This window comes from Haliaeetus albicilla, chromosome 23 (assembly GCF_947461875.1).
Source record: "Haliaeetus albicilla chromosome 23, bHalAlb1.1, whole genome shotgun sequence".
NCBI classification, from domain to species: domain Eukaryota; kingdom Metazoa; phylum Chordata; class Aves; order Accipitriformes; family Accipitridae; genus Haliaeetus; species Haliaeetus albicilla.
Window position 1 is genome coordinate 23,574,301 of NC_091505.1, and position 24,554 is coordinate 23,598,854.

The 24,554-nt window shown below is 40.3% G+C and overlaps 1 protein-coding gene across 3 annotated transcripts in view; it reads left to right on the forward strand.

Annotated features, from left to right (window-relative positions):
* The first annotated feature begins 9,196 nt into the window (after positions 1 to 9,196).
* RPS6KA6 (ribosomal protein S6 kinase A6) overlaps positions 9,197 to 24,554 on the forward strand; it is a 44,683-nt gene continuing 29,325 nt past the window's right edge. The window contains exons 1-3 of one of the 3 annotated variants that reach the window (XM_069811561.1): positions 9,197 to 9,424; positions 19,956 to 20,015; positions 23,567 to 23,683. In XM_069811561.1, coding sequence (XP_069667662.1) covers positions 19,971 to 20,015; positions 23,567 to 23,683 — 162 coding nt within the window. In that variant the 5' untranslated portion in view covers positions 9,197 to 9,424; positions 19,956 to 19,970. Of the gene's footprint in view, positions 9,425 to 9,904; positions 10,208 to 19,955; positions 20,016 to 23,566; positions 23,684 to 24,554 lie in introns of those variants that run through there. The other 2 variants (XM_069811559.1, XM_069811560.1) reach the window with 2 other exon arrangements.

The following is a 24,554-nucleotide window of genomic DNA, read 5'->3' on the forward strand; positions in this document are numbered from 1 at the left end:
ACTTCTTTCCCTGAGTCAATTTGAACTTCAGCCCTTTATCATCTGCCTCTGTTTATGTGCATTTATACATACTTTAAAATTTTTAAATTAATATTTCAATGTGAATATTTAAAGTATTTAATTCTGACTATCTCTTTCAACAGTTCCTGTAATTACAAGGTATGTCATTCATTTTAGATTTAAATATGCTTCCTTCCCACACAAACCCAGCATTATTTCTTTTTTTCTTTATGTTACTGTTAGCATATTTTAAAAGTAAGTCTTACTTTTTTTTTTTTTTGTAATAAGAAATCAGATCCTCCTCTTTTTAAGAGTCCTACACTAGTGCTTTTTGCTGTGGTTCCAAAGATGGTACTAGATCGTGTTGGTTACAGGAAAAAACATCAAGGGCTCCTCCTCTTCCTTTTATTAGATAAAGATTGATGCTCAGAATTACAAGTTTAAAAAACACCCTAGCATTTAATGAAAGTAGCACTTTATTTCCCTGGCTATAAGATACACTGGTAGTTCTAAACTCTAGGGTATTCAGCACCTGTCCACTTATGTGATGGGGTCAGGATCAGCTGAGCTACATTTGTGGCTCAGAAGAGGGAAGGTACAAAACCAGCCCTAAAGCACTTTCCGGGGTGCAGCACAGAATCTTAGACGGAGGGGTTTATTGTTGCAAGAAAGTAATTTCATTACATACTGCCTACACTGCTAGAATAGGAGCAAGCCTGTTCATGAAGTTACCCAAACTTGAAAGAGAAACAGCACTGCCAGGTCATTGCTACAGATTCTCATTTTGATGCAGCTTTTGCCTTTTCCCCTTTGCCATGAAGACTGTCCGGGTAACAGCAGAGCTCCAGCAGCGAGGCTCTAGATCTAGCTCCTTTCTGCTGTATTTTTTAAAGACTTGCCATAACAGCTGTAGGGTTCAGTTCTAATTTGCTTAAACTCAGTGAAACACCACTAACTGGTGAAATGTTGTAAACCTATACCAGGCTGGAGCTGACCTTTTGTAGCTTCATTGGGGTTTTCAAGGTAGCCCCTACCAGCGTTATTCTTGCTGTTAACAGAAGATTATTTATTGTTTACTCCATAGTGGTCTGCTGATGTTCTGGTTTCCTGGGTAATAGCCATTCTTTAAAAGTCTGACCTCATTCTATTAGATGCTTTCTCTGTTGAGTGCTCTCATTTCTCACTGAAGCCAATACACAACATTTACTAAAAAAACCTCCCATTAAAGGCGGTGAGAATCTGCTTCTCAGATGGTGTGGACTGTATTTTTTCCTTATCATTAAGAAGTCTGTTCGTCTGTCATTTTTTACTGCTTTCATCTGTTCTGCCATGGCTACTGATCGATGCCTGTGACAGCTCATCATTAAAAGGAGAAGCAGCTCTTTCGGTGTCAAAGTCAACTTGTTGAAAACTCTTCATAACCGCTCGTCCTCATAGATTTACGGCAAATGAGAAAATATTACAAAGAACTGGGAACAGTCGCAAGTAATGTCCTTTCTTAACTTAGCATTCAGCTGCCCCGTGACCACTGTTGTTTATTAAAGCAGTAAAAGAAACAAGATAATGAAATGAACTGCGAAGCACTTTGTGGCATTTCCCTGTATGAAAGATACTGTTTAAAGATAAATTGCCATTGTAATTGCTGCTTCAGATTTGTCCTGGGAAAGCACAAAGTGACTGGGATAAATAGTTCTGACTTTGCTGGTAATGCTGTGTTATCAGATAGCATTGACAGGACTGAGCAGTTAACTCTTGCAGAGCAGCACGTTAAATAATGAGCAGGTCAGAGTTATAGTACTCTGCGTAATGCCGACTGAGAGTAACGTGAGTTAGAGGCATGCTTCAGAGACAAACTTGCACCTTTCCTTAGTCTTTTAAACAAACCAATATGTGACTGCAGAGGCTTCTCAGCCTGACATCCATCCTAGTACAGAGTTTCAAGTAACTTCTAGTCACTTACCTGCTCATCTGCATACAATACTGTTATTTCTCTAATTGTTTCTATTCTTGTATGTTTGGTATGTAAAAATGCAGTAAAGCCATTATGCAGGAAAAGAAAAGGAAAGTAGTTGAGATGATTATTCTGTTATCAGTCATGACTAAGATGAAGAGAGATATACTAGCAAGACATTGTTCCTAAAATAGATATCTTGCAAACAAGAAATGTCAGTCAAATGAGGTTTAAATTAAATTCCTGATAGCAATTACTTACAGAATGATCGTGTTCCCATTGAAATTATTATGAACATCATCACCATTTTAAATGGAAAAAGAAGTTGGGCTTCAGGTACTGCTTCTGAAATGTATTTCAGAATGTCCTCAGCTTTTACCATGTGCTTATATCCTGCTGAACCCAAAGTCACGCTGCTACAAAATGCATACTTGGCTGAACGGTGGCTTTAAGCAAGACACCATGCACAGGATAGTATGAAAATGAGTTAAACTGAGAAATGGGCACTTGGAGGAAGTATTGAATGGCCACCAACGAGTGACCTCGCTGGGAGGAGAACTGATGAAGTGAAGAAATGCGATGTGCATTCCAAATAAAGAACTGATGAGTCAAGTTGTGCCCCAATTGGAACAGAAGCAAAGTCAAGACGGATTGAAAATAACCTTGATAACAGTGGAGAAGAAATAGCAATCAATTCAAGTTATGTTGACCCCCAGAAGCTATAAGAATAGCAGTGGGTTGGGAAGGTACACTGATTTATCTTCTTTCAGGAGTGAGGATTCTTTAAGTACTGCTGCTACAGCAATTATCTGAAGACCTAAACTAATATTACTGAAGTGGTATTCAGCGACCTACACTCTATTCCCAGTAATGTATCTATTACTCATGCAGTCAAGTCCTTTTGTTCCACAATAAGGAGAAAACAATTTCTAAATATAATATTTTAAATCAGTATCTTTATACTGCAAGACACAAACAGCTACTGCTGAATTATTTCTGACAGATACTAAGTCCCTATTTAATCTTCCAGGTTGAGACATTTTTCTAAGCATGGCTCAGTAGGAAGTTAATTATAGTCTTCCCAAATGGGAAGAATTTTCACCTGAGATGATTAGGATACTGGTTTGAGGCATGATATGTGGGCTTCTAGCTAAAGTTAGGAACTGGCAACATCTTTGGCTCTGTATCATTTCAGAAGTAACACCCTCTGCTGTCACAAAAGCTTCCCTGAAGATTGAGATCATGATGATTTTGGATGCAATCAATTCCTTAAGTACTCATCATTGTTGATACATTTGCATATTGGAACATCATGATGGTTTATTCTGTGTTCTGAGGCAAAATTCACTGTGAATTCAAGTTGAAATTTTCAGGCTTGGTTTCAGCTTCAAGGATTAAACAGGTTTGAAGAAACATAATGAAGCAAGTTTTGGAAAAATACAGAAATATGTGAGATTCAGTTTAAAAAAAAAGGATCAATTGCTTGTGGTAGATTTGCCATCTGTTGGTGTATGCATACTGCTGCAGTAACTTATTTCAGTATTTAATTACTTTTTCTGACCTGCATTTGGCTCAGCTAACCTTAGGAATTTATATAGGAAATATAGTTGCTTAAGTTGTCTTCGGTAGTCTTTGGAAAGAGCTGAATTACCAAAGAAATTCTTGTTGATGAGTACTTAGAATGAGGTTTGATAAAGCTGGGCCTTCGGGTTTTTCACTGTAAGTTGTTACATAGAGGCTGGAGCATCTCTGTGGTTCTCTGCTGGGCTTTTCTACACACAGACTTCAAAACTGTACGCAAAGCCCAAGTATCCATCCCTGCAGTGTTGCTTGTGGTGGTAAAACAAACTCCCTCCTTACTTGATCACTCCTTGTGCATCCAGTCCTCATGGTAGGCCTGTGTTGCAGTTTAACCCTAGGCAGCAACTAAGCACCACGCAGCTGCTCACTCACTTACCCCCACCCAGTGGGATGGGAGAGAGAATCAGAAGGAAGAAGGTAAAACTTGTGGGTTGCAATAAGAACAGTTTAATAGAACAGGAAGGAAGAAACTAATAGTGATAATAATAACACTAATAAAATGACAATAGTAATTAAAGGATTAGAATATACAAAACAAGTGATGCACGATGCAATTGCTCACCACCCGCTGACCAATGCCCAGTTAGTTCCTGAGCAGCAATCCCCCTAAGGCCAACTCCCCCCAGTTTATATACTGGGCATGACATCACATGGCATGGAATAGCCCTTTGGCCAGTGTGGGTCAGCTGCCCTGGCTGTGTCCCCTCCCAACTTCTTGTGCCCCTCCAGCCTTCCTGCTGGCTGGACACCAGAAGCTGAAAAATTCTTGACTTAGTCTAAACACTACTCAGCAACAACTGAAAACATCAGCGTGTTATCAACATTCTTCTCATACTGAACCCAAAACATAACATCATACCAGCTACTAGAAAGAAAATTAACTCTATCCCAGCCAAAACCAGGACAGCCTGTAATTTACTTTGAGTCATTTGTCATTTCCCAGAGGACTTTGATAGCTAATGACTGCTCATGACTTTCCTTTCTCTTTGTAATTTGTGCATGTTATTGGTAGTTATTTTATATTTACTTCCAAATCACGAGTGAAAGTGTGTACATTCATTTACAAGTGACTAAATGGCCCAGGAATCTTCAACCTGGCAAACAGAGCAGAGCACGGTAGGATGGTGGAGGTGGGATATATACCATGCATAAAATCACAAACGATGTGGAGAGGGTGATTAATCACTCTCCCTTACAATAAAAGGCTAGGGAGCATCAGATGAAACTAAGCAGGAGGCTCAGAGTGAGATACTTTTGTAATAAGGTTTACTTGTGGAACATGTGAGATGTAATGGTTGCTGAAAATGTAGCTATTCAAGAAGGCTTGGGCAAATTGATGGAAGAATTATCCATCAAGACTACTTCGTGCAAGATACCACCCTTGGCTCATGAAACCTGAATTGCTGGAGGCTGAAAACAAATTCTGGAGAAGTACTCTTAGCTACTGCTTACTCTGTTTGTCTTTTCTGTCTGGCATCTGCTTTCTTGGCCAGTGTTGGAGACAGGATACTGGATCTTTAATTTGGCTGCATATAGCTTTTCGTTTGATGATACAGAACTTCTGAGATGTGTCAGTTGGCTGGTTTGTAGCATTCACTCTATTTTTTGGGGAAAAAAATATTTTAGGACATTTGAATTCAAAATGCATTTTGAAATTAACTAAAAAGCTTTAAGTGAAAAAAGGTTAGATAAGCATCAAAAAATCTAGTAGGATCTTCATTCACTGTGCCTATCTGCAGTTTTCATCCCCTTCTGTCAAAGCGATGTGATCAGCAGAGATAAATTAATTGTATTTTCCATATGGCTGAGATACTTCTTTAGCTCATTTTGGACAAACGTGGCAAAATTTGCTGCTAAGTTTGTCCTGTGGTTCTAAAATAGCCTGACAGAAGAGTGCTTGCTTTGACGGTGAGAATGAAATAGTGAGTATCAAGGATCTTTCTGAAGGTGTTGATCTAGGAGCATCGTCTCAAATTGGCTTCCTTTTTTATCCATAAGTGAGCTTTTAAAAACTTGCTACAAAAGTACAAAAGATGTACATGGAAAAATATAATCATAAAGCTGAAGCAGGGATTCAGTAAGGGCCTTTTCACTCGCGCTTCATACATTCAGGATAACCATAACTGAGTATAAAAGTGATTCTTGCTGTTTCCTCACGTAAGTGACTTCTCTTGCCTTTGTAGTGTGGGGCAAACGATCCAATAAACTGTTCAACAACATCAAACTGTTTATAAGAGATCTTATACGGCACTTTTGTAAATACACACACATACATGAGCTTGGCTCTATTTGCATTTTTTAAAATATCAGTATATACAGGATAGGATACAGACTCTCAGGTTTCTATTTCATATTCAGACTAACAGTACTGACTAAAGATTTTGTCATGGTACTCTTCTGTAACTTAATCCAAATACATACAGATGTTTGGTATTGTGATAGTAATTTCTAAAACTGTGAAAATGTTGCTGTAATATTTATCTTATTAGAACCAGAGCAATTTATGCTGTGTGTAGAGGATCTCCACAGCTTAAGAGCCACAAATGTGCCACTGAACCTGTCTTACATCCGTGTGACACCACACTTTCCAGAGCACCTCACACTCTGCATAAATCAGTTCCTCCTCTGGAACAATTCTGGCATAGACACAGAAATACAACTATACATTTTCGATGCATCAGGATGGTTCTTTTTCCTTCTCGTATGAGAACAAGTCACGCTAACAGAAGCATGCTTTGTACCCACGTAAATTCATCCACACAATAGGAAAGAGTTGTACTACTGTGACTGTGCAAGTGTTGTTAAATCGTATTGTACAAAAGATTAAAGGTGAAATGATGATGAACTTGAATAATCTTGCCCTGAGAAATTAACTGTATGCCCCCTAAAACCACCTTCACAATCAATACTAGAGCTCATAGTCTGCTTTGAACTGAATCTACAAAAGATAAATTTGTACCTGTTCCTTTTCAGGGTCTTTACCATCATAATAAAAACGTCAGTCTCGGCTTGGGCAGTTTAATCAAACTTTGCTTTTTGTATAGTTTCCTTCCTGAGATCTCACTGAACTAGATACTATTCACATATTCCTATATTCACAGTGTTTCTTCTGCTTTGCTTTCCAGGGTGGAGCTGCGCTGTACTTGCCATGGTTAGCCTGGTTCGGATTCCAGTATCATTAACTGGGGGGAGGAGGGGAACAGAAGACACTGGCCTGATGATAATATTCTTATTTTTCCTTTCTTGAAAAACATTCTGGGTGAATGAACACAAAGTTTGCAGGATTCTTCTAAAATAATCTTGTTTAGGGACAAAGTTGCTACAGATCAACAGAAAACTTAAGAGGGAATGCAGTTCTGTAATATGCCTCTCTGAGAAATGTCCTGCTAGGAATGATAGGCAGGAAATTTGCAGGGATTTTTTTTTTACCTCATAAACAATCTGTTGTTCATATTTTCAAGTGTATGACTGATACTTTCAGGGAAATTGAATAAGCAAACTAAGCATGGATGTTGTCAGTTGGCCGCAGCCCTGTAGTCTATAAAAGGGACAACTGAGTGGTTGGAGTTCATGTTACTGACACTGAACAAGCTGAATTTTGGCTGCAGATCCCATTTATCATTATAATTATAATTCCTTTCCTATTAGGCTCAGTAAAAAAGCATTCTCAGCAACTTTGTCATGTCATAGAATTAATTTTAAAGTGAATAAATATTTAGAAACTGGTTACTTTGAAACCTTCATCTAATAAAAGCACCTGATAGAGGAGAAAGTGGTTATAATGTCATGCTGATCATATAACGACCTGCTGAGGAACATAATGGGCAGAACCTGCTGAACAAATTAAGGTACTGGGATGTAAAAAATATTCAGCTGAAAACTGCGCAGCAAATGAGATCTGATATCCTCAGTTGAAAACTGCACACCAAATGAGATCTGATATCCATACAGTCATGGACATGGGCTAGATTAGATGCTCTAGAAAAAGGTACAAAAAATATCCATACATATAAAATTTAAATATTCATTTGAAACCCAAGTCATGAGGCCTTGGTCCTCCTAAATTAATGACTTGCTATTATATTTTTTATGTTTTATTTCTCTATAAAAGACCATTGTGGGGGGGGGAATCTTGCTAAGTTTTAAATTACAGGGACATATCGTTGCCTTTTTATTGAATACCTTCTGTTTCTTTGGCTGTCGGACCTAGACTAAAAGACATTCTGAATTTACTTTTTCTTATTCAGTCATTATTATATCTACATATATCATAATCACCCTTTTATAGTCTTTGACATGAATAATAATCCTAACTTCTTTGATTATTGCTTTTCTATGAACTTCTCAAATATCACAGTGTTAAGAATTTGGGGATCCAGAACACTTGTTTGCAATCTCTTATTGTTTGAGGCAATAGGAAAAGTCAGAAGCAGGAAAACGGCATCTGCAACCCAAGTTTTAGGCACAAGTTCTTACTGAGCACTCAGGCACATTCAAAAAGTCACTTCTCACTTGATTTCCTTTATATTTAAATTAAGATCTGCCTCATGGCACTGCTCGAGTACATACATATTTAATCTCACAGAAAAGGTTTGGCCATTTGACTTCTTGTGGATGCACATCAGTTATACGAACAGAGGCACTGGGTAGGTAGCTGTGTGTGAACCAAAGGCTCATGAATCTGGGGCTTGTCCCTTTGTCTCCTGTCACTTAATTGCTCTACAAGCTCCATGTTTGCACAACCCTACTACAACAAAAATAACATTTACTAGTGACCTAGCCCAAACAGTTCTATATTTAAAATGCAAATTTTCTCTCGATATTAAGTACTGGTAACATTGGTCCTGCATTTTCTTGCATGCCTTTTATTTTCCGAACGATGAACATTCCTGGTACACACGCCCCGTTTCAGTCCAAAACATTTGTCTTCCATGGTTGAGTTACAGACCTTTAAAAATAGGTTTGCAATGGAAATGCTGACATGCCAGCTGGCTGTTGCTGCAATGACACATTCACAATAGGCAACTCTCTTCAGCAGGCTCAGCAACGGGGAACTGGTAATGGTTAGCTTTGTGAAACAGGTCGCTCTAATTTAATCAAGGACTACAGCAGCACAGCATCTTATACTATATACTTGTTTGTACGACGATTGGCTTCTGAGTAGAAAAAAAAAAAATCAGCATGGGAAAGCATTCTGGACTATGGGGTGTACCAGCTTGTTTCCTCAGTCGTGCTAATTTCATCAAAATTATTTGGCAATTAAGAACGGTTTGAGACTTCCTTTGCTAGCTCTATCTAAAGGGCAGGGCTTACCAGTAAGTCATGCAGAGTGTTTAAATAAAAACTCCGTGCCATTGAGGCAGTTTTCTATCCTTAAAAGTATGTATTATTGACAGTATCATCTAGTGTTTTCCAGCTCCCGAGATCAAACGGTGATGGAGAAATACTATTTTTTAATCCATGGTCTTTTTTCTACCCCCTCAGGTTTGGAAATACGGTAGTGTTTCTCTCTAAACACATGCTTGGAGACAAAGGAGTCCATCCCCTTGGTGTTTGTAACCACGGTGAAGCAGGCTGCTCCACTCTCCTGTAGACGTGCACGCAGCTTATTCACGCTTTTCATCTCACCAGGAACCCGCAGGACCCAGGCTATGCTTTTCCCCTTCCCGGCCGCCTGTGCTTCCTATCCTGCCACCTCGAAATTTTGAAAAACAGAACGAAACTTTTGGGGGTTTGGGTTTGTTCCACACCCTCCCCCCCCCCCCGTCAGTTCATCGCGAACGAGAGCCGCCCTCCTCACAGCCGGGGTGCCCGCCGTGTCGCCTCCTCAGGAGGCAGCAGCTCCCCAGGTGGGCCCGCCGGCGCTTATGAGGGGAATTCAAGGCACCTAAGGTAGGGACCAGGCATTTCTCTGGGGGCTGAGGGCACAAGGGTCCCTCAGAGGCCGGGTACTTCACCCATTCCACGCCATCGCTCTTTTTACCCCCTTTGTTTTGTTCCAAATCTCCCCCCCCCCCGCCGAGACCCTCCCTCAGTCTCCCCTCAGACTCAGGCGCAACGTCCAGCCGCCGCCGCGCGCCCACGGGCTATTGAACCGCCGTCCCTCAGGCGGGAGGGCAGCTCTCCGGGACCACCCTCCCCGGAGACCCTCCCCGCTCCGCAGGCCGGTACCGCGTGTGTGTGTGTGTCCCCCCTTCCCCATCCCTATCCCCCCTCATGCAGCCGCCGCCCGGCTGAAGGAACGTTAACGTCACCGCGCGTCACCACCCCCCCTCTACCCACCCCCCCCATGCAGGGGATTCTCCGGCCCGCCCTGACGTCATCCCCATGCCGCGCAGGCCCGTCCCCCGCCGGCCGCCATGTTGGGGGGTGTGCGCGGGGGAGCGCAGAGCGGAGCCGCCCCCGCCGGCCGGCAGCAGCAGCAGCAGTAGGAGCAGCGGCAGCTCCAGCTCCGCCGCCGTCGCCGCGCTCTTATGGGCAGGAGGAGGAGGGGGCCCGCCGCGGCCGTCCGCCGCCCCTGAAGCCGGTCCGTAGGGGGCCGGGGAATGTGCAACGGCTGGCGGCGGTTGCCCGGTTAAAGAGGAGAGCCGGGACATGGTGCCGTTCGCACCGCTGGAGGACGCGGAGGAGCCGGAGCCCTGCCACAAAATGGAGCTGTACGTGAGCGGCGGCGAGGTCAGTGTGGGGCCGGGGCCTGGGGGGGGGGAGAGGCGGGGCTCCCCCCGCACGGCGGCCGGCTCCCCCCGCGGGCACCTGCCTCCACGGCCCCCGCCGCCGCCTGGGAGCGGTCGGGCCGGGGGCGGGCAGACCGCAACGCCCCCGGCCCCGGCCTCTCCCCGCTGCCGCCGCCTCCTCCTCCTCCTCCCCGGTTTTGTGGGTCTGCCCCCCCACCCCTTCTCCTCGCCTCGCTGCCCCCGGTCTCTCCGCCGCCCTCCCCCGCCTCCCTCGGGATCCCCCCCCCCCCTGCCCCGGTTCCTCTCTCTGTCTCCCCCGCCGCCCGCCCGGGCACCTGGCCTGCTCACGCCTCGTCCCCCGGAGCACCCGCGCCGGGACCGGCCTTTCCTAGGAGCTGGCCCCGGCCCGTCCCGGCAAGGCGGCGGCGGTCCCCAGGCGCCACCCCGCTGCCCGTCCCCGCGGGAGGGCCCGTTCCCCGTCGTCCCCCCCCCCCCCCGGCCCCGGCCCCGGCCCGGGCCTCCCTCGGCGGCCGCCACTGCCGCGCCCGGCGGCGGCTGCGGGGTTGGGAGGGCGATGGCAAACGGCGGTGCCCTGCGGGGTGCGAGGCGGCAGAAACACGTGTGGAGTTAGCGGAGAGCCAAGTTAGCCGGTGGGAAAGACACGGCTGTGCCAGGAGCGCCGAAGGCCGGTGTGCTTCGTGGCGGGGTTCGGGTCACGGTTGTCGGGTCCCGGTGAACGTGCGGCTCCGGAGGATTTTTATTTTTTTTTGTAAACGCGGTTTTATGGCCGTAGCGCCTGCGGAAAGTTACTTTAACTTCTCCTGAAAATTTGACTGTGCTAATCTGGATGCGCAGCCAGGTGGGTTATCGCTAGGAGGGGGTCCCTTTGCTTTTTCATTGAAGAGCTACACAATAATTACCCTACGCGCAACTAACAGAAAGAACCGGGAGCGTGTGACTGAGGTTTGCATGCCAAAACGTAAGGAACAGCGTTGAGAGTGTCTTCAAGGTATTGCTTAGCGCTCTAGGTGCATCCATAAGCAAGTACCAAATGCTATTTAAAGGAAAATAAATGGTAAGACTGGTTATGCTGTAATAATATCTCAGCAGAATGTGACACTCGAGTATTAAAACTTTTGCACTTTTAAATCAGAAGCGTAGGATTGCATATCAAGTATCATCAGGTATGACAAATAAAAGATTACACCTAGGTGTATTAGACGCACAAAAGATGTTATCTAAATAAAGCTTCTTAAAACTGGTCGGACTTGCTTTCCATGATGCAGTAGGCTTTTCTTATCATAAGTAAAAAGGTCTGTAGCAAATTCATCTGTAAGTACAAAGTGCGCAAAACAGGCGTAGGTTGAAGTTTTGGGAAGAGTGAAAGGATATTCTTTAAAGGATCTTGTGGAAATTTTACACTCTGATAAAAATTTCTACATGTAAACTAAAAAAAACCCCAGTAATTCATGATAGGAATAAAGCCATGAGGTTTTAAATTTCTTAGAGTTGGTGTGGTTTTTTTTAATTTTCTGTAGCCGTGTCTACAGAGTGCTACTTCCAAGTACTATAATTAGTTGACATGCATTTCTACACCATGGCTGCTACACTTTTAACACTTTAAAATATTGTAATGATCTAATAATACTTGACGCAGTCTCTGTACCTTAATATTATAGAAATCCTAATTACGCTAGTGAAGCTACAGGTAAGGATTAAAAAGTCAGCAGAAGTATTAAGGCTTATTAATCTTATGGTTTGTAAAAATAGTATGCTGTAGTTAAGGTATGAAGATTACTGAAGGTGTGAGAACTTTCTGGGCCCCGTTAATTTGTTCTTTAAGAATATTGTGATACATCAGTGTTAAAATGATCAGAGTATTGCAGCTGCAATGTGAACATTTGTGGTTATTGTGCATCTCTCAGTATTTTTTTGGCTGGACAAATACCCCTCCGTCGAGGCTGGTGCTACTTTCAGAGTATTGTGTTGAGTGCTGCTTTTGCGTACAGATTTTGCCATAAATATTGTATTGGCAGTTAGCAAGCGTGGCTGGAGAACCAGCCCTAGCTCCAACGCAGCAAAGCTCACACAGGTAGTTCTGCTGACGGTGGTGACATTTAAGTTATCTTCGAATGCTTGACTGGGCTTGGGCAAATAATGAGACTTGAGCTTGGCAGCGCACTGCTGTAGGAGCCTGGTTCTGGAGTCACGCTCGTCTAGCCCACAGAGCACTGGATGGTGGATGTCCAACTGAACCAGCTCTGTGTTCGCAACATCTGAAGGCAACTGTTTGCAACACTCATTCTTTAAATTATATCTTCCTCAAGCCCATACATGAACCACTTACTTAACAGGGTCCGTGTAAAACTGTTTCAGTTGCGCTCTGATTAAAATGAGACATCATGTTTGTTACGTCCGTGTTGCATTTGGCTAGCAGTGTTTGAGACTTCGTTTATACCAAAACCAGTTTCTTCAAGTTGCGTATGAATTTTCCAAATTACATTAACAAACACTTGTTATTGTCATAAAGCTTTATTTTAGGTGCATCTCAGGGATCTGTAGTACTTTTCACTTGTTGGAAATCTACATTCACGTGGTTTGGGGATTTAACAAAGATTTATTTTATGTTGAAATTAATTTTGGTTTCGTTTGGATTCTTCACTTAAATTTTATAGAATTAATTATAGCCTGTAGTACTTACTACATCCTTACGTTGGCAGTCTGGTAGATCTCGGTGACCTCGGCCTCACTGGAACTACAGTCAACAGTATTACTGTGAAGTCGTCGTATGTTTTGAGGACTAACTTACTTGGGCTCTTGTCCATCAGTTGTAGCATAGGAGGAAAAATTAGAGAAACAGTTCTCTCCGAGGAATCTGCTTGTTGACTAAATTCAGGATTACGTTATTAGAAATAAGTGCGTTTCCAGTGAAGTAACACTCGTGTTGACTGGACAAAGTAAAAACAGTTGGCAGGGGAAGGATGCGATCTTGAAGGTAGGAAACAAATTTTCGTGCTTCAAGGCATAAAACCAACATGAACTTTTGGAAGAAATTTAGGATTGAATTATTTTGCCCTTTTTCACATTGGTGGTCTTTGAAGTGCTAAGGATTACATTTTGGACTGTGTGCTGTGCTGTTCCTGTCTGTTCTTATATTCCTTTATGACAGTGTCACTTGTGAAGCAATTTTGTCACTGTGGGAATTCCTTAAGAATAGGTAGGAAGGGTGTGTGTCATGCAGTCTAAGCTTCAAATATTGAGTGAACTTCTTTCCTCCTAAATATAGGATTAATAAGTATTTTTGTGGTAATAAAAATAGGCATGAGGGTGTTGATTATACTCAGCCGTTGTAGATTATTAAAGTACGATTGCAGTCTACAAAGAAACAGTAGATGTTAACATTTTATTGACCAAACTGAATGAAATGCAAAAATACTTGGGATGGGGCAGGATACAGTAACTTTGGAATTTTCTGCCTGTTCAGTAAAAGTAGTCTTGCATGCATTTAATAAAAAGGAGAAGTGTAATTGACTTAAGTGCATGCATAAATGCAACCTCAGTCAAATATTTATTTTTGAAATACTTCAGAAACCAGTTGCTTAGTTGGCTGACAGTGACAAGGAAGATGAGGCTGAAACAACAAAGTGACTGGAAACTGAAGTATTTTGCTAGAGAACGGCTGCATTGCAAGTTGCTGCCTTCCAAAAAGCATGTTCATGAGTTGAGTTTTGCTTCTGTTGTGCATAATCTGTTGCCTGTGCCAATTTAAATAAATATATCTTTGATTTTGGCCAGTGTTTTCTGTCCATCCTCTTAAGCATGTTCTGAGCCTGGTCTGTCAAAGGCCACTGAATTTTGTCAGTGTTAGGAGTTGCATAACTCCTTTGTGAGTAATTACTGGCAGTGACATGGATGACTCAGCTACCTAGTTTTGTGCATCTCTGAAAGCCTCCACAATTAGGTGGTGTTATGTTAAGAAAAGAGAGTAATAGTATGGCCCCTAACTTGAATTAAGTGCCCTCAGCCATTGCAACAATGTACAGGTTTTTTTATAAACACTTATGAGAACAAGCTGCCTTTAAAAAAAAAAAGTAAGCACATTAATACTCTTAAATGGCAAACAATGAGTGTCTTTATGCATTGAGAAGTGCTGCAATATAATAATAATAATAATTCTGTTTTGGTATACCACTTTTGAAGATTATTTTGGACATCTGCTACGGTATCCTGAGTCTCTAAAAAGAGCAGGGGGAGTCTGTTCAAGGTAGCTGACCTTGGTTCCCACAGGATAGCTTTGGAGAGACTTCACAATAACCGTAAATCAGAAGAATGGTATTTTGTTAACTCGTAGTATCTAGAATTTTAATATTTATGTAGGTGTACTTTACTACATTAAGAATAAAGTTAGAAATATTTTGGTTTTATCAAGTTTAGATCTTAACCCTTTTCCAGTGTTCTCTTATCTGCCATTAAACATGATATCAAGACTGGCTGCTTTTTGCCCTTTGATGATAGAGTTGCAGTCGTCTACTAGATAGGCAGTAGTGAAAAGATCTCAAGTCCTTTACTGGTTCAGTGATCCCTGTCCTGACGGTTAGGTTTGTATCTTTGCATAACTATAACCAGTCTGAGACACACAGAATTCTCCCCTGATGTCTGATAATGGGAAGGATCAAAATGTTCTCTTAAAATCAGTAATTATATGTTGCTGAAGGTTTGTTATCTTGTCTGAATGTATGATTTATTTGTCACAGGAAAAGAACTTTATAACTTTCCCTAGTAACTGATTATGGGTTTAAGGTTTTTGTTTTGTTTTTAAGGTAGATGGCTTTATCTTCATTTACTTGGTATGTTTAAAGAAAGCATGAGTGAGTTACCTGGCCTCTTCCTTTTGTGAGAGGATTTGAGGGACTGAGGCTAGCACAGGATTTGTGCAGGCGGTGAGCAGATGAGAAGAAAATTCAGTGTAGACCTGCAGAGTCTCACGTGGGCGCTGCCATCAGCAGGACGTCCTTCCTCTGGTCACATTGTGGTAGGGTGGGACTCGGCTTTAGTTGGTGTAACTCAGTGTCGGGTAACCCTAATAACACTTCGTGGGGTTTGCTGCTGCATGGGGGGAAATTCTTCCTTCCCAAAAGCATGTGAGCCCAGGCTGTAAAGAGCACTGAATCCACCTTGGGCACTTGCACCCAGTAACAATATGTACAGTTTAAAAAAAAAAAACCACCCAAAAAACTGTCGCATGGAGAAAAGTTGTAGATGTTTTATAGGAAGAATAGATGCCTTTAAGCTTCAGTTTTGTTCACAGTGACTTTTAGACATTTTAAAAAAAAATAAATCATAAAACCCCTCACCTGCTTGGCTGTGCACAGAACCCCCAGATTTCTTAAACTTATCTCAGGAAATCAGATTCAGTAGGCCAATGTGTTGCTAATTAAATTAATGATGCAAACTCTCTGCAGATGTAATTCAGAATAAATGAGGAACAAATGTGGTTGTCTTAACAGGAATTTTTTTTCAAAGGATTTTTTCAAAGTCTTTTCAAAATAATTGGGGTTTCTAATGTAAGCTTCCACTCTAACATTTTGAAATAAGTATTTGAAGTAATACTTTTGTATGTGGGGAAGCAAACTGGTTAGTCTTGTGTTCATTTGGAAGAATTGGGAGGTGTAGATCTGGTGACTGACTGTAGCTGCAGTAACTTAGCAAATTAAGCACAGTGAAGGAGGAACTGGGGAGGATGCAGAAGCTTTTGTTGATCCTTATGTAGAATTTTACCTGTTTGAAGCCAGACTAGATTATACGTGAGTGGTGATGAATAATGCTTTCTACTTCTAATAATATTATAAAATTCCCAGTTCTGTTTTTTATATAAAATTTTTAATTCTGTTTGAATGCCTAAATGAGGATGTGTAAAAACAGGGCAGAATGAACCAGCTTTACATCTTCTGCTGTTTTTCCTTGTAGTGCAGTGGTTTTGCTGACCATTTGTCTAGGTTCTTTTGGCCAAAACCTGTAGACCCACCAAACCATAACACATTTACCATGTAAATGGTTAAAATATCCTTATTGTGGAGGGGAAGATGGTTCCAATCTTTGGTAATACTGGGATTCCTCTGCTCTGCTCTAATTATCAGAGAAGAAACATGTGCAATAGTAGTTAAGCCTTTTACCAGCCCACAAAAGCCCTTTGGATATTCTCCCAAGGTAATAGGGTCCCAGGGAGTCATGGGATCCATTGCAGCTATTTAAATCAGAAGGCAGATTGCGCTGTGTTACCTCAGAGGCAGTTTGGCATCGGAGGATTGGGTCTCTTAGCCTGCATCTCTGGAAAAGTAAGTTTCTTACGTGCCAGGTCATCTGACCTTAACTTTGTTCTCATCTTTTTATAGAGTTGTTTTGGTTATTTTTATATTAATAATGTGGAGTGCTTTGTGTAATTTTCAAAATTTGTATTTGGAAAGTATTGACACTGTTTGCCTAAATGTCCGAGTTTAGTTTGTGTTTTAATGAAAAGTAATATTTAAAGTGTTCTCTTAGTTGTAGGACTTTAGCAGTACTGAACAACAAAATGATTCAAGGGTGAAAGAATCTTCTTCAGAATAATGGTACTTGCTTCCTTTCACCTGTTCTCTTTATAGAGATATGTGCTTTCTAATTCTCAATAATAAATTAAACTTGTATGTTCACAGATACTTAGTAAGTAATGACTTAGAGGTTAAAATAGTTCTGTTTTATATATGTTTGTGTGTAAATATTCATGATTAAATCACTAAAAGGGGTCCCACTTGGCTGCGGCAGCAGAATTTTGTTTTTGGTTTCCACAGAGGTGTGAATTTTTGCCTAATATGGGAGACAGTGGAAACTTCTCGTTACTGAAATTTGGCCAATATAAGTAACTGCACAGAACAGTAATGATTTAATTTTTGTCAATGAATTTCTTAACTGAATAACGAGCAAACTACTAGACTTTGGATAACAATCCAACAGGTTTGTTGTTGCTTGTTTTGTTTTGTTGTGTTTTTTTAACGGATGGTAACCAGGGCTCACAAACAAATAAGGCAAAAGTGTAATTGTGTATATCAGACAATAAAAGTAGATTCATGCGCTTGAACATAAAATTCTTTGGACTAAAAATTGGCAGGTATTCCAGTCTTTGTAGTTATAGAGAGACTGGACAGGAAAAAAAGACCATGAGCAACAATGAAGGGGAAGAGTGTACGGTAGGAAATTGTTAATTAACATGACATTTGATTACCTGCCATAAAAATCCTATAACTTACTATATTTGATTTGCTAGAAAGCTGAAAGTATGCTTACATGGTGTGCTCAGGAACTATGTAGATCAAATAACATGCTAATTTTTTGGTTCAAAACCCCGTTCCAGCAGTGACAGCTTTCTGTATCTGATTGCCTGGAGTTAAGCTATTGTTTTCAGTGTATCTACAGTTCTTCTGGCTGGTAGTATTGTATCCAGAGCTTAAATTTAAGTAACAAAACTTGGAAAATGTTGACCATATTTAAAGAAAGAAAAGGTGAAATGCACACTAAATTCACTTAAAATTAAAGTCCATGAGTGAAGAATTGTATCATATTTCTGAGCATCTGGAGTGGAAACCCATTTTATTACTAGGTCCAAATAAGATTTTTGGACAACTTTGGTGGGCCTCGCATAGATTCATGCTTGAATGTAATTGAGTGATATCGTGAGAAGAAATTACATGGCAGTGAATTGTCTGAAATGAGGTTGGAGTTCGTATCTGGTCTGAACTTTGGTATCATTTCTCGATGTATCCAATTAATTCATACAATAACAAGTATAGCGAGTGTCTCCCATCCCTCCCAGTATTTAATTTGGAAAAAATACTTTACGCAAAAACAAGTTAGTTATGCAGCAGATTAGTTAGTAGCATTGGTTTCTGTAGTGTATGTGAGGTTTCTGAATCCAGGTTAGTGTTTTTGGCCTTGAGAAATTAGGGTGGCAATGCATGATAGGTATGAATGATGAACATGTGAATATGCCAGTGCTTGGTTAAACTGACAGATTATAGTTAATGTGAAAAGTATGTGTGTAAACTGTGGGTAAAATAAACAGTAACTTAGAGAAGAGTGAAAGTAATCAAAGCCTCATGCTGCTTTCCTTGATATTTTTTTTCAGTGAGGATATAGTCCAAAAATAAGTGCCAGTATCTTGTTACAAAAATTGGAGATTTAATTTTATCAAAATCATTAATTTAGGAGTTAACTCTTAAAAGCTGTACTTGAAATCAAGGGTCCTAGAAGAAGCAGTGGAAGTGGTTGAGGGTTTGCTTAGCTGATGCAGTTGTGGTGGTATAAACCTGTCCCTTCAGCCTTACCTGTTTGTCAAGTTTTCTGTTTTGTTTTTAAATAGGGGCATGGTCTATATGGCATTTCAAGATTCTTTGTAGTTCTGCGTTTTACCAATTCACATACTGATAATTATAACATATTTCAGTATCTTAGGCATGTATTTTAGATAAATTCAGAAGCACAAGAAAAAAGTCATTACCCAGTCTGAGAACTTGTTTGGTTCAACTTCTGTTTTCAGGGGAAAAGTAGTTTGAGTTTCCTTCTGTTATTTCTAGTTAGTATTTTGTTGTGTGAGATCTATGCCACAGGAAGGTAGTGATGCTGAACAATTAACATGTAAATAAATTAGCAATTATCACTAGCAAAATCCATAACTGGCTTCACCCATTTTGTCAGGTATTACCAGTTTTTAATTAATGCTTTGCATGTTGAAGCAGAGCATGTCCTTTTTATTTGTTTTGTTGTTGGGTTTTTTTACAGTTTCAGTTTTAAAGTTTTCATTTTTTTCATTTTTTTTAAGCAGCATTGAATTTTTTGTTACTTAAGGAGAGCTTAAACTGAATAATTTAATTTTTTTTTTTTGTTACTGTGACTGTGGACTTGATGTCTTCTTTTTACTGTTTTTTGGTGGCGGGTGGGGGTAGGCAACTGCTAGCAAGTATTGCGCTCATTTAAGAGCGTGTCATTTATTTGCTTCTGTCCAGATGCATATCATACTTTTCTGCCTCTTAAAAGTGTTATTTTTGAAATTGATCCACAAATAATATACAGATCTATAGTTTCTAAAATACTTCATTGAAGTTTGAGTTTTCTATTCGCTAGATATTTAGATAACTGTTGATGCAAGCGAATTTTTAGAGGAGTCTAATTTTTTAAGGAAATAGGTGATTGGGTTTGTGCATAAGAAATCTGTGGTATGTATTCTCTGTTCTACCTGCTCTCGCACCTCTCCCTCCTGCCCCAAAAAGACTCGAAATCACTTTTGAATCTTTTCTCCTTAAACTGCAAATTAATTTTCAGCAGCAGATTTTAGCTTTCTGAAAAGCATCTTCAACATAATTTTTGCGTATAACGGAAGAATTTTACGTTCGTGTCATCTTGTTTGGATGGTATCTGTAGATTTTAAAGAAGGAATTTGAAATTAATTCCCATTAAAGAACACTGTGGAATGGCATTTACAAAGGGGTATGCTAAATGACACATAAGGGAGATGCTAAATATAACTACTAAGTAGTAGTATTTGTTTGAAACTACAGTTTTAAATTAGAGCAACACCACCACCAGTTTTCATTTGTGTGCTCTGAAATGTAAATTGGTCAAATGATGAACTCTGCTTATTTGAAATTGTTAGGTCTTAATGTTGTTTTTGTTGTGTTTTTTTCTTTCTCTTCTGCATTCCCCTTCCTTCCTCTCTCCAGCTAAATGGCCTTAAAATGGCAGATGAGCCCATGGAAGAAGGTGAACCATATTCCTACCACGTAAGTATATCTGATAGATGTTCAGTTTAGACACTCATTAGCATGACTTCCTTTTGAAGCAGAATTTATGCATTCCCTGCTCTTTAATAACTTTTTAACCTATCATTTTATTTGACCAGATCTGAAGAGGCTCTAAGTCTCAAAGATGATTTTGAAAATTAATACCTGGGTAGGGGCCGTAAGTGCCTTGTGTGGGAAAGGTTGCTGCATGAGCCAGTGCTTCATGGAAAACAGTTTCTGTGTGCTAGAGAGAGCATTTACAGATCCCTCGACCTCAGAAAATGCTCAGTCCAACCTTGAACCTTTTATACACAGAGTGCTTAATGTCACTCTTATTACACTGTCATCTGTTCTTCCTTTGTATTTTTTTAATGTAGTTGCTGTACATTCATCTAGAAAGTGCTGAATTCCTGCTATTTTAGAACAGAATTAGTTTTTATACCAGTATGTTAATTTGACTTTTATGTAGAAACATCCCAGATAAACCCTGTTGAGCACAATTTTTGTCCAGTGCCTTGGTGATGTGCATATTTAGGAGATGCTGAAGATCAGTGTTCTGTATGCTGGCTAAATCTTGGACTAAACTTCGGGCTAATTCTGTATGTGGTGAAATGCCTGACTTTGCACGGAAAAATGGGCCATTTTTGAACATACTCATCCGTATGTTTTTGAACAGGATCATGGGAGAAGGTATCAAGTAGATCTTATTGCCAGCTGTAACTACTGCTTTGTATTGCAATAATAACTTTGTAAGTAAGTGATTTGGAGAATAAACTCTTGAGTGTAGAAACATGTGGTGCTTGGACTTCTCCTGGTGTGGAGTAAGTAAATAAACAATCAGTGTCATAGTCATCTTACATGTAGCAAAGAAAGATGAGCAATGGGTTGTCTCAATCTTTTACTGTACTTGAACCAGAAGGATGTTGCTGAGCTTGTTTGTTAGGTGCTTGGAGCTACATACCAGTCAAGCTGTAACGAAGTAAGATGGCACAAAGCCATAACCGATTGCGGCGTTTCTTTCAGTGCTTTGTCTTCTGTTGAACCTGCTGGGAATACTTGTGCAAGGCGACTCAGTGGGAGCTGGTACCTGAGCCCTGAAATAGATTTGCCGCTCAAGCGGCAGAGCACAAAACCAGATAACCAGATTTGCAGTTCATGGAGGCCAAACTAGAAATGAAAATGAAACTGGCTTGTATATCTGTTCAACTCTTTACCTGCTTATTTCTTGTTGATGATGCAGAGGTCTTTTTATACTTCAGTAATGCCAATTTTTAGTACTTTAATGATAGTTAAGTAGGTGAAATTGTATAGACATCTTTTGTGAAGGTAAAACACTTTATAAAAAATAACTCATCTCACCCATCTCAAGTTATTCTTTATTTGCATAGAAAACGTTTTTTCTCCTCAGTTCACTTTTAGAAATACTCTGTCAGTCTCCGCAGCAACCACTTGTGATGTCACAGGCTAATGACTCAAGGTGGGTGATAAACAGAAGAGCAGGTGAACTCTTAAAGATCTTTTCTCATGTGAAGGTTCACAGTGTTAAGGAATACAAATTAGGATGGTGAAGTAAAAGGGCTTCTAAATAGAGTATTTATGTATTTCATAGAAAGAACCAGCCATTAAGTCTGTTGTACGACTTGGTGTATAACTAGACAACTTGCTGCTTTCATCTGTCATCAGATCACTTGAAAGGCTAGTGTTCTTACCTGCCTTAAATTCCAGGCATGTGTTAAAAAAAAAAAAGTAAAAATGAGAAGATACGTGTGGCTTTCCTATGAATACGTATATGCATAGTCAACAAGATGGATGGATGAAATGGAGATGTATGCACTGTATCATAAGTGTATGTCAGCTGTTATTTTGTGAACAGAGGGAAATAAAGTAGCTTAGAGTGTGAATTAAAGAATTAACTTTGTTATGCAGCAGTGTCTTGTGTTAATACCTACCTTTGCATGGGAAGCAGGCGGAACAAAGAGGCCTTTTCCAGGAAGAATATGAAATAAGAGATGTAGGGGAGGGGAAAAGACTCATGTGTAGTAACAGTTGAACTACAGTTTGTGAATATACTGAGATGCTAGTTTGAACTCTTTCTTTCCCCCTCAGGACAAACAAAACAATTACGGCATAGACAGTTAATGCAGTGTGATGATTCCCCCCTTTTTTCAGATGATCAGATTTCTACCCTGAATTTCTGTGTAAACCCACCTAGAGAGTTTCATCTAGATACTTCTGTATCAAGTCTGATAATGCTGACTATAAGTTTTAATGCATGGTCTTGGGCAGCAAGACTTCCTGTAGTCAACCTAAGTATAGAATGATGTTCTTTTCTAAAACCAGCTGTTTCATCAAGTGGTCAGGTTTTTTTCCGGTGGTGTTCATACTTGTCATTGAGGGACAGCAACACACCATAGGCTGGTAGGGTGTTTTTCTGGTCTTCGCTAAGAGAAGCTTTCAAGATGAAGGTCTAAAGAGGATGGGAGGACAGTTAATCATTTGGATACCCTAAAGACATCAAAGGCCTGCAGATTGGGTGGGATTTTCTGTTGTGAATGGGTTGTATTTGCAGCGTGCAAGAAATTAGTTGGTATTCTTGATAGGGCTGAGGAGTGCTGCTCCTGTTGTACGTGCAAGCTCAGGTTGCTGTTCTAGGCCTTAGCACGTAGTTTGTAGTTTCAAGGGTGCTTATTTTGACAGCTCTCTTATTTTGGCTCACAGAAACTTCTCTTACACCATAAGAGCTGTAATACATCATCTGATTTGTTTTCATCATGAATGTTTGTCTTTTCACAATTGTAGCTGCTGTGCCCTGCTTTGCTAAACATGAGAGTAACAGGAAAAAGTCAACAGAACACTAAATCTTTTATATAGTACCTCAGAATTACCCTCAGCTTTCTGAAGTAGGTCTCTACAAAGGATGGTATCTCCATGAGCTCTGCATCCCAGAGCTGTGTTTCTTCTGTTGGATGCAAGAATTCTCAGAGTTCTTAAGATGACTCATATCTTATTTATGCTCTTCAAACGATGCATGTTCATCTACCTACAAATGGATGACCATATTTATTATTTGCTGCTGTGAAAAGCAATAATTACCTAAAATGATGAAATTCAATTTCGCTTTCATTAAGGCTATTTCAGGAAAGGGAAAGATGAGAAGAGTAGTCACTGGGAAAACTAAGGGCCGCTAAAACAGAAGTGAAGCACAGAAGAATCATCTTAGACTTGGTTTAAAAATCTGTACATTTATTCCTTTTATGTAAGAAAATCCATCTTTGTAGTTATAATATTTATGACAAAAGGAAATGAACATTCTTTGAGAACTTCAGTTTAGAAATTTTAGATGCATCTATTTAAGAAAGGATAGATGGGAAAACTCTTCATTTGAACAGCTTTCTGTTGTGCCTTATTAGAATTTTGAATATTTTATTAGGGGAAAAAAAGCAACCCACAAAAAAAACCAAGAAAAGAGCAAGCTTTTACATGCGCTTGTAACAAGAGTTGATTAATTCAGGCCTGTTCATTGTTGTATTTTGTTTGCCTTGAAAAAATAGGATGAAGGAAGTGTGAAAGAAATCCCTATTACACACCATGTGAAAGAAGGATGTGAGAAAGCAGATCCAGCACAGTTTGAACTACTTAAGGTTCTTGGACAGGGATCATTTGGAAAGGTAAGATAACTTTGTTTTCATCTGATGTCCACTTTGAACCTGCTTTATCTTGCTTCCCTTATTTCTGTAATACTACAAGGTTAAGTATAAACGTAACAAATCTGAGTACAGGTAGATATGTTTGTGGAAATTGCTTTGCTTTGGAGGAAGTTATCCACCCTGCTTTGCAGCTGGGTAGGAGGGGACTATGTTTTCATTTTCACTATGATAGCATTTCTGACTTAATGTTTTTTTAGAGGAAAAGCAATCTTTTTCCACAGACCTGTCCAGACATTCAAGAAAGATAGTGCTGTAGCAGAGTTGCTGGGAATGTTTGAAAAGATAGTGACAAATTTCTTTTTTTTTTTTTTTTTTTTTTTCCAAACCTTGTTCTGGTGCCAAGGGAGCACTGTTTATAGCAGGACATCAAATCATATCAGACGCAGAGGTAACAGACTCAGTCTCTAGGCAAAATGGTCAGTAGCAAATTTTAGGAGGTCTGCCATGGAAAGTTATCATTTGCTTTAACTGGACAGAGAGGCATGTTTGTGGTTCATCTGCAGTGGCATCTGCAGCTTCATGGGAACAATGGCACCAACATCAAGGGATTTTACCAGTTGGGTTAGAGAGTTAGGGGTGGGTTTTATGCAACAGCTCTGGTGTTGACAAGCTCTGTTTGCCTAATGCCATGGCTATTTGAAATAAAATAATAGTGTTTTCAACTGCCTCAAGTCTTTATTTATTGCAGTGTCTAGTGAGGAATCAGAATGAACAATATCTCTGTTCCATATAGGTTGCCTTGTATCTTCTGTAGCTTAGGTTGATGCTTGGGAGGCACCATTGATAGACACTTCTGGAGGAGTTGGTGATTTGTCTTTTAATGATGGTACTT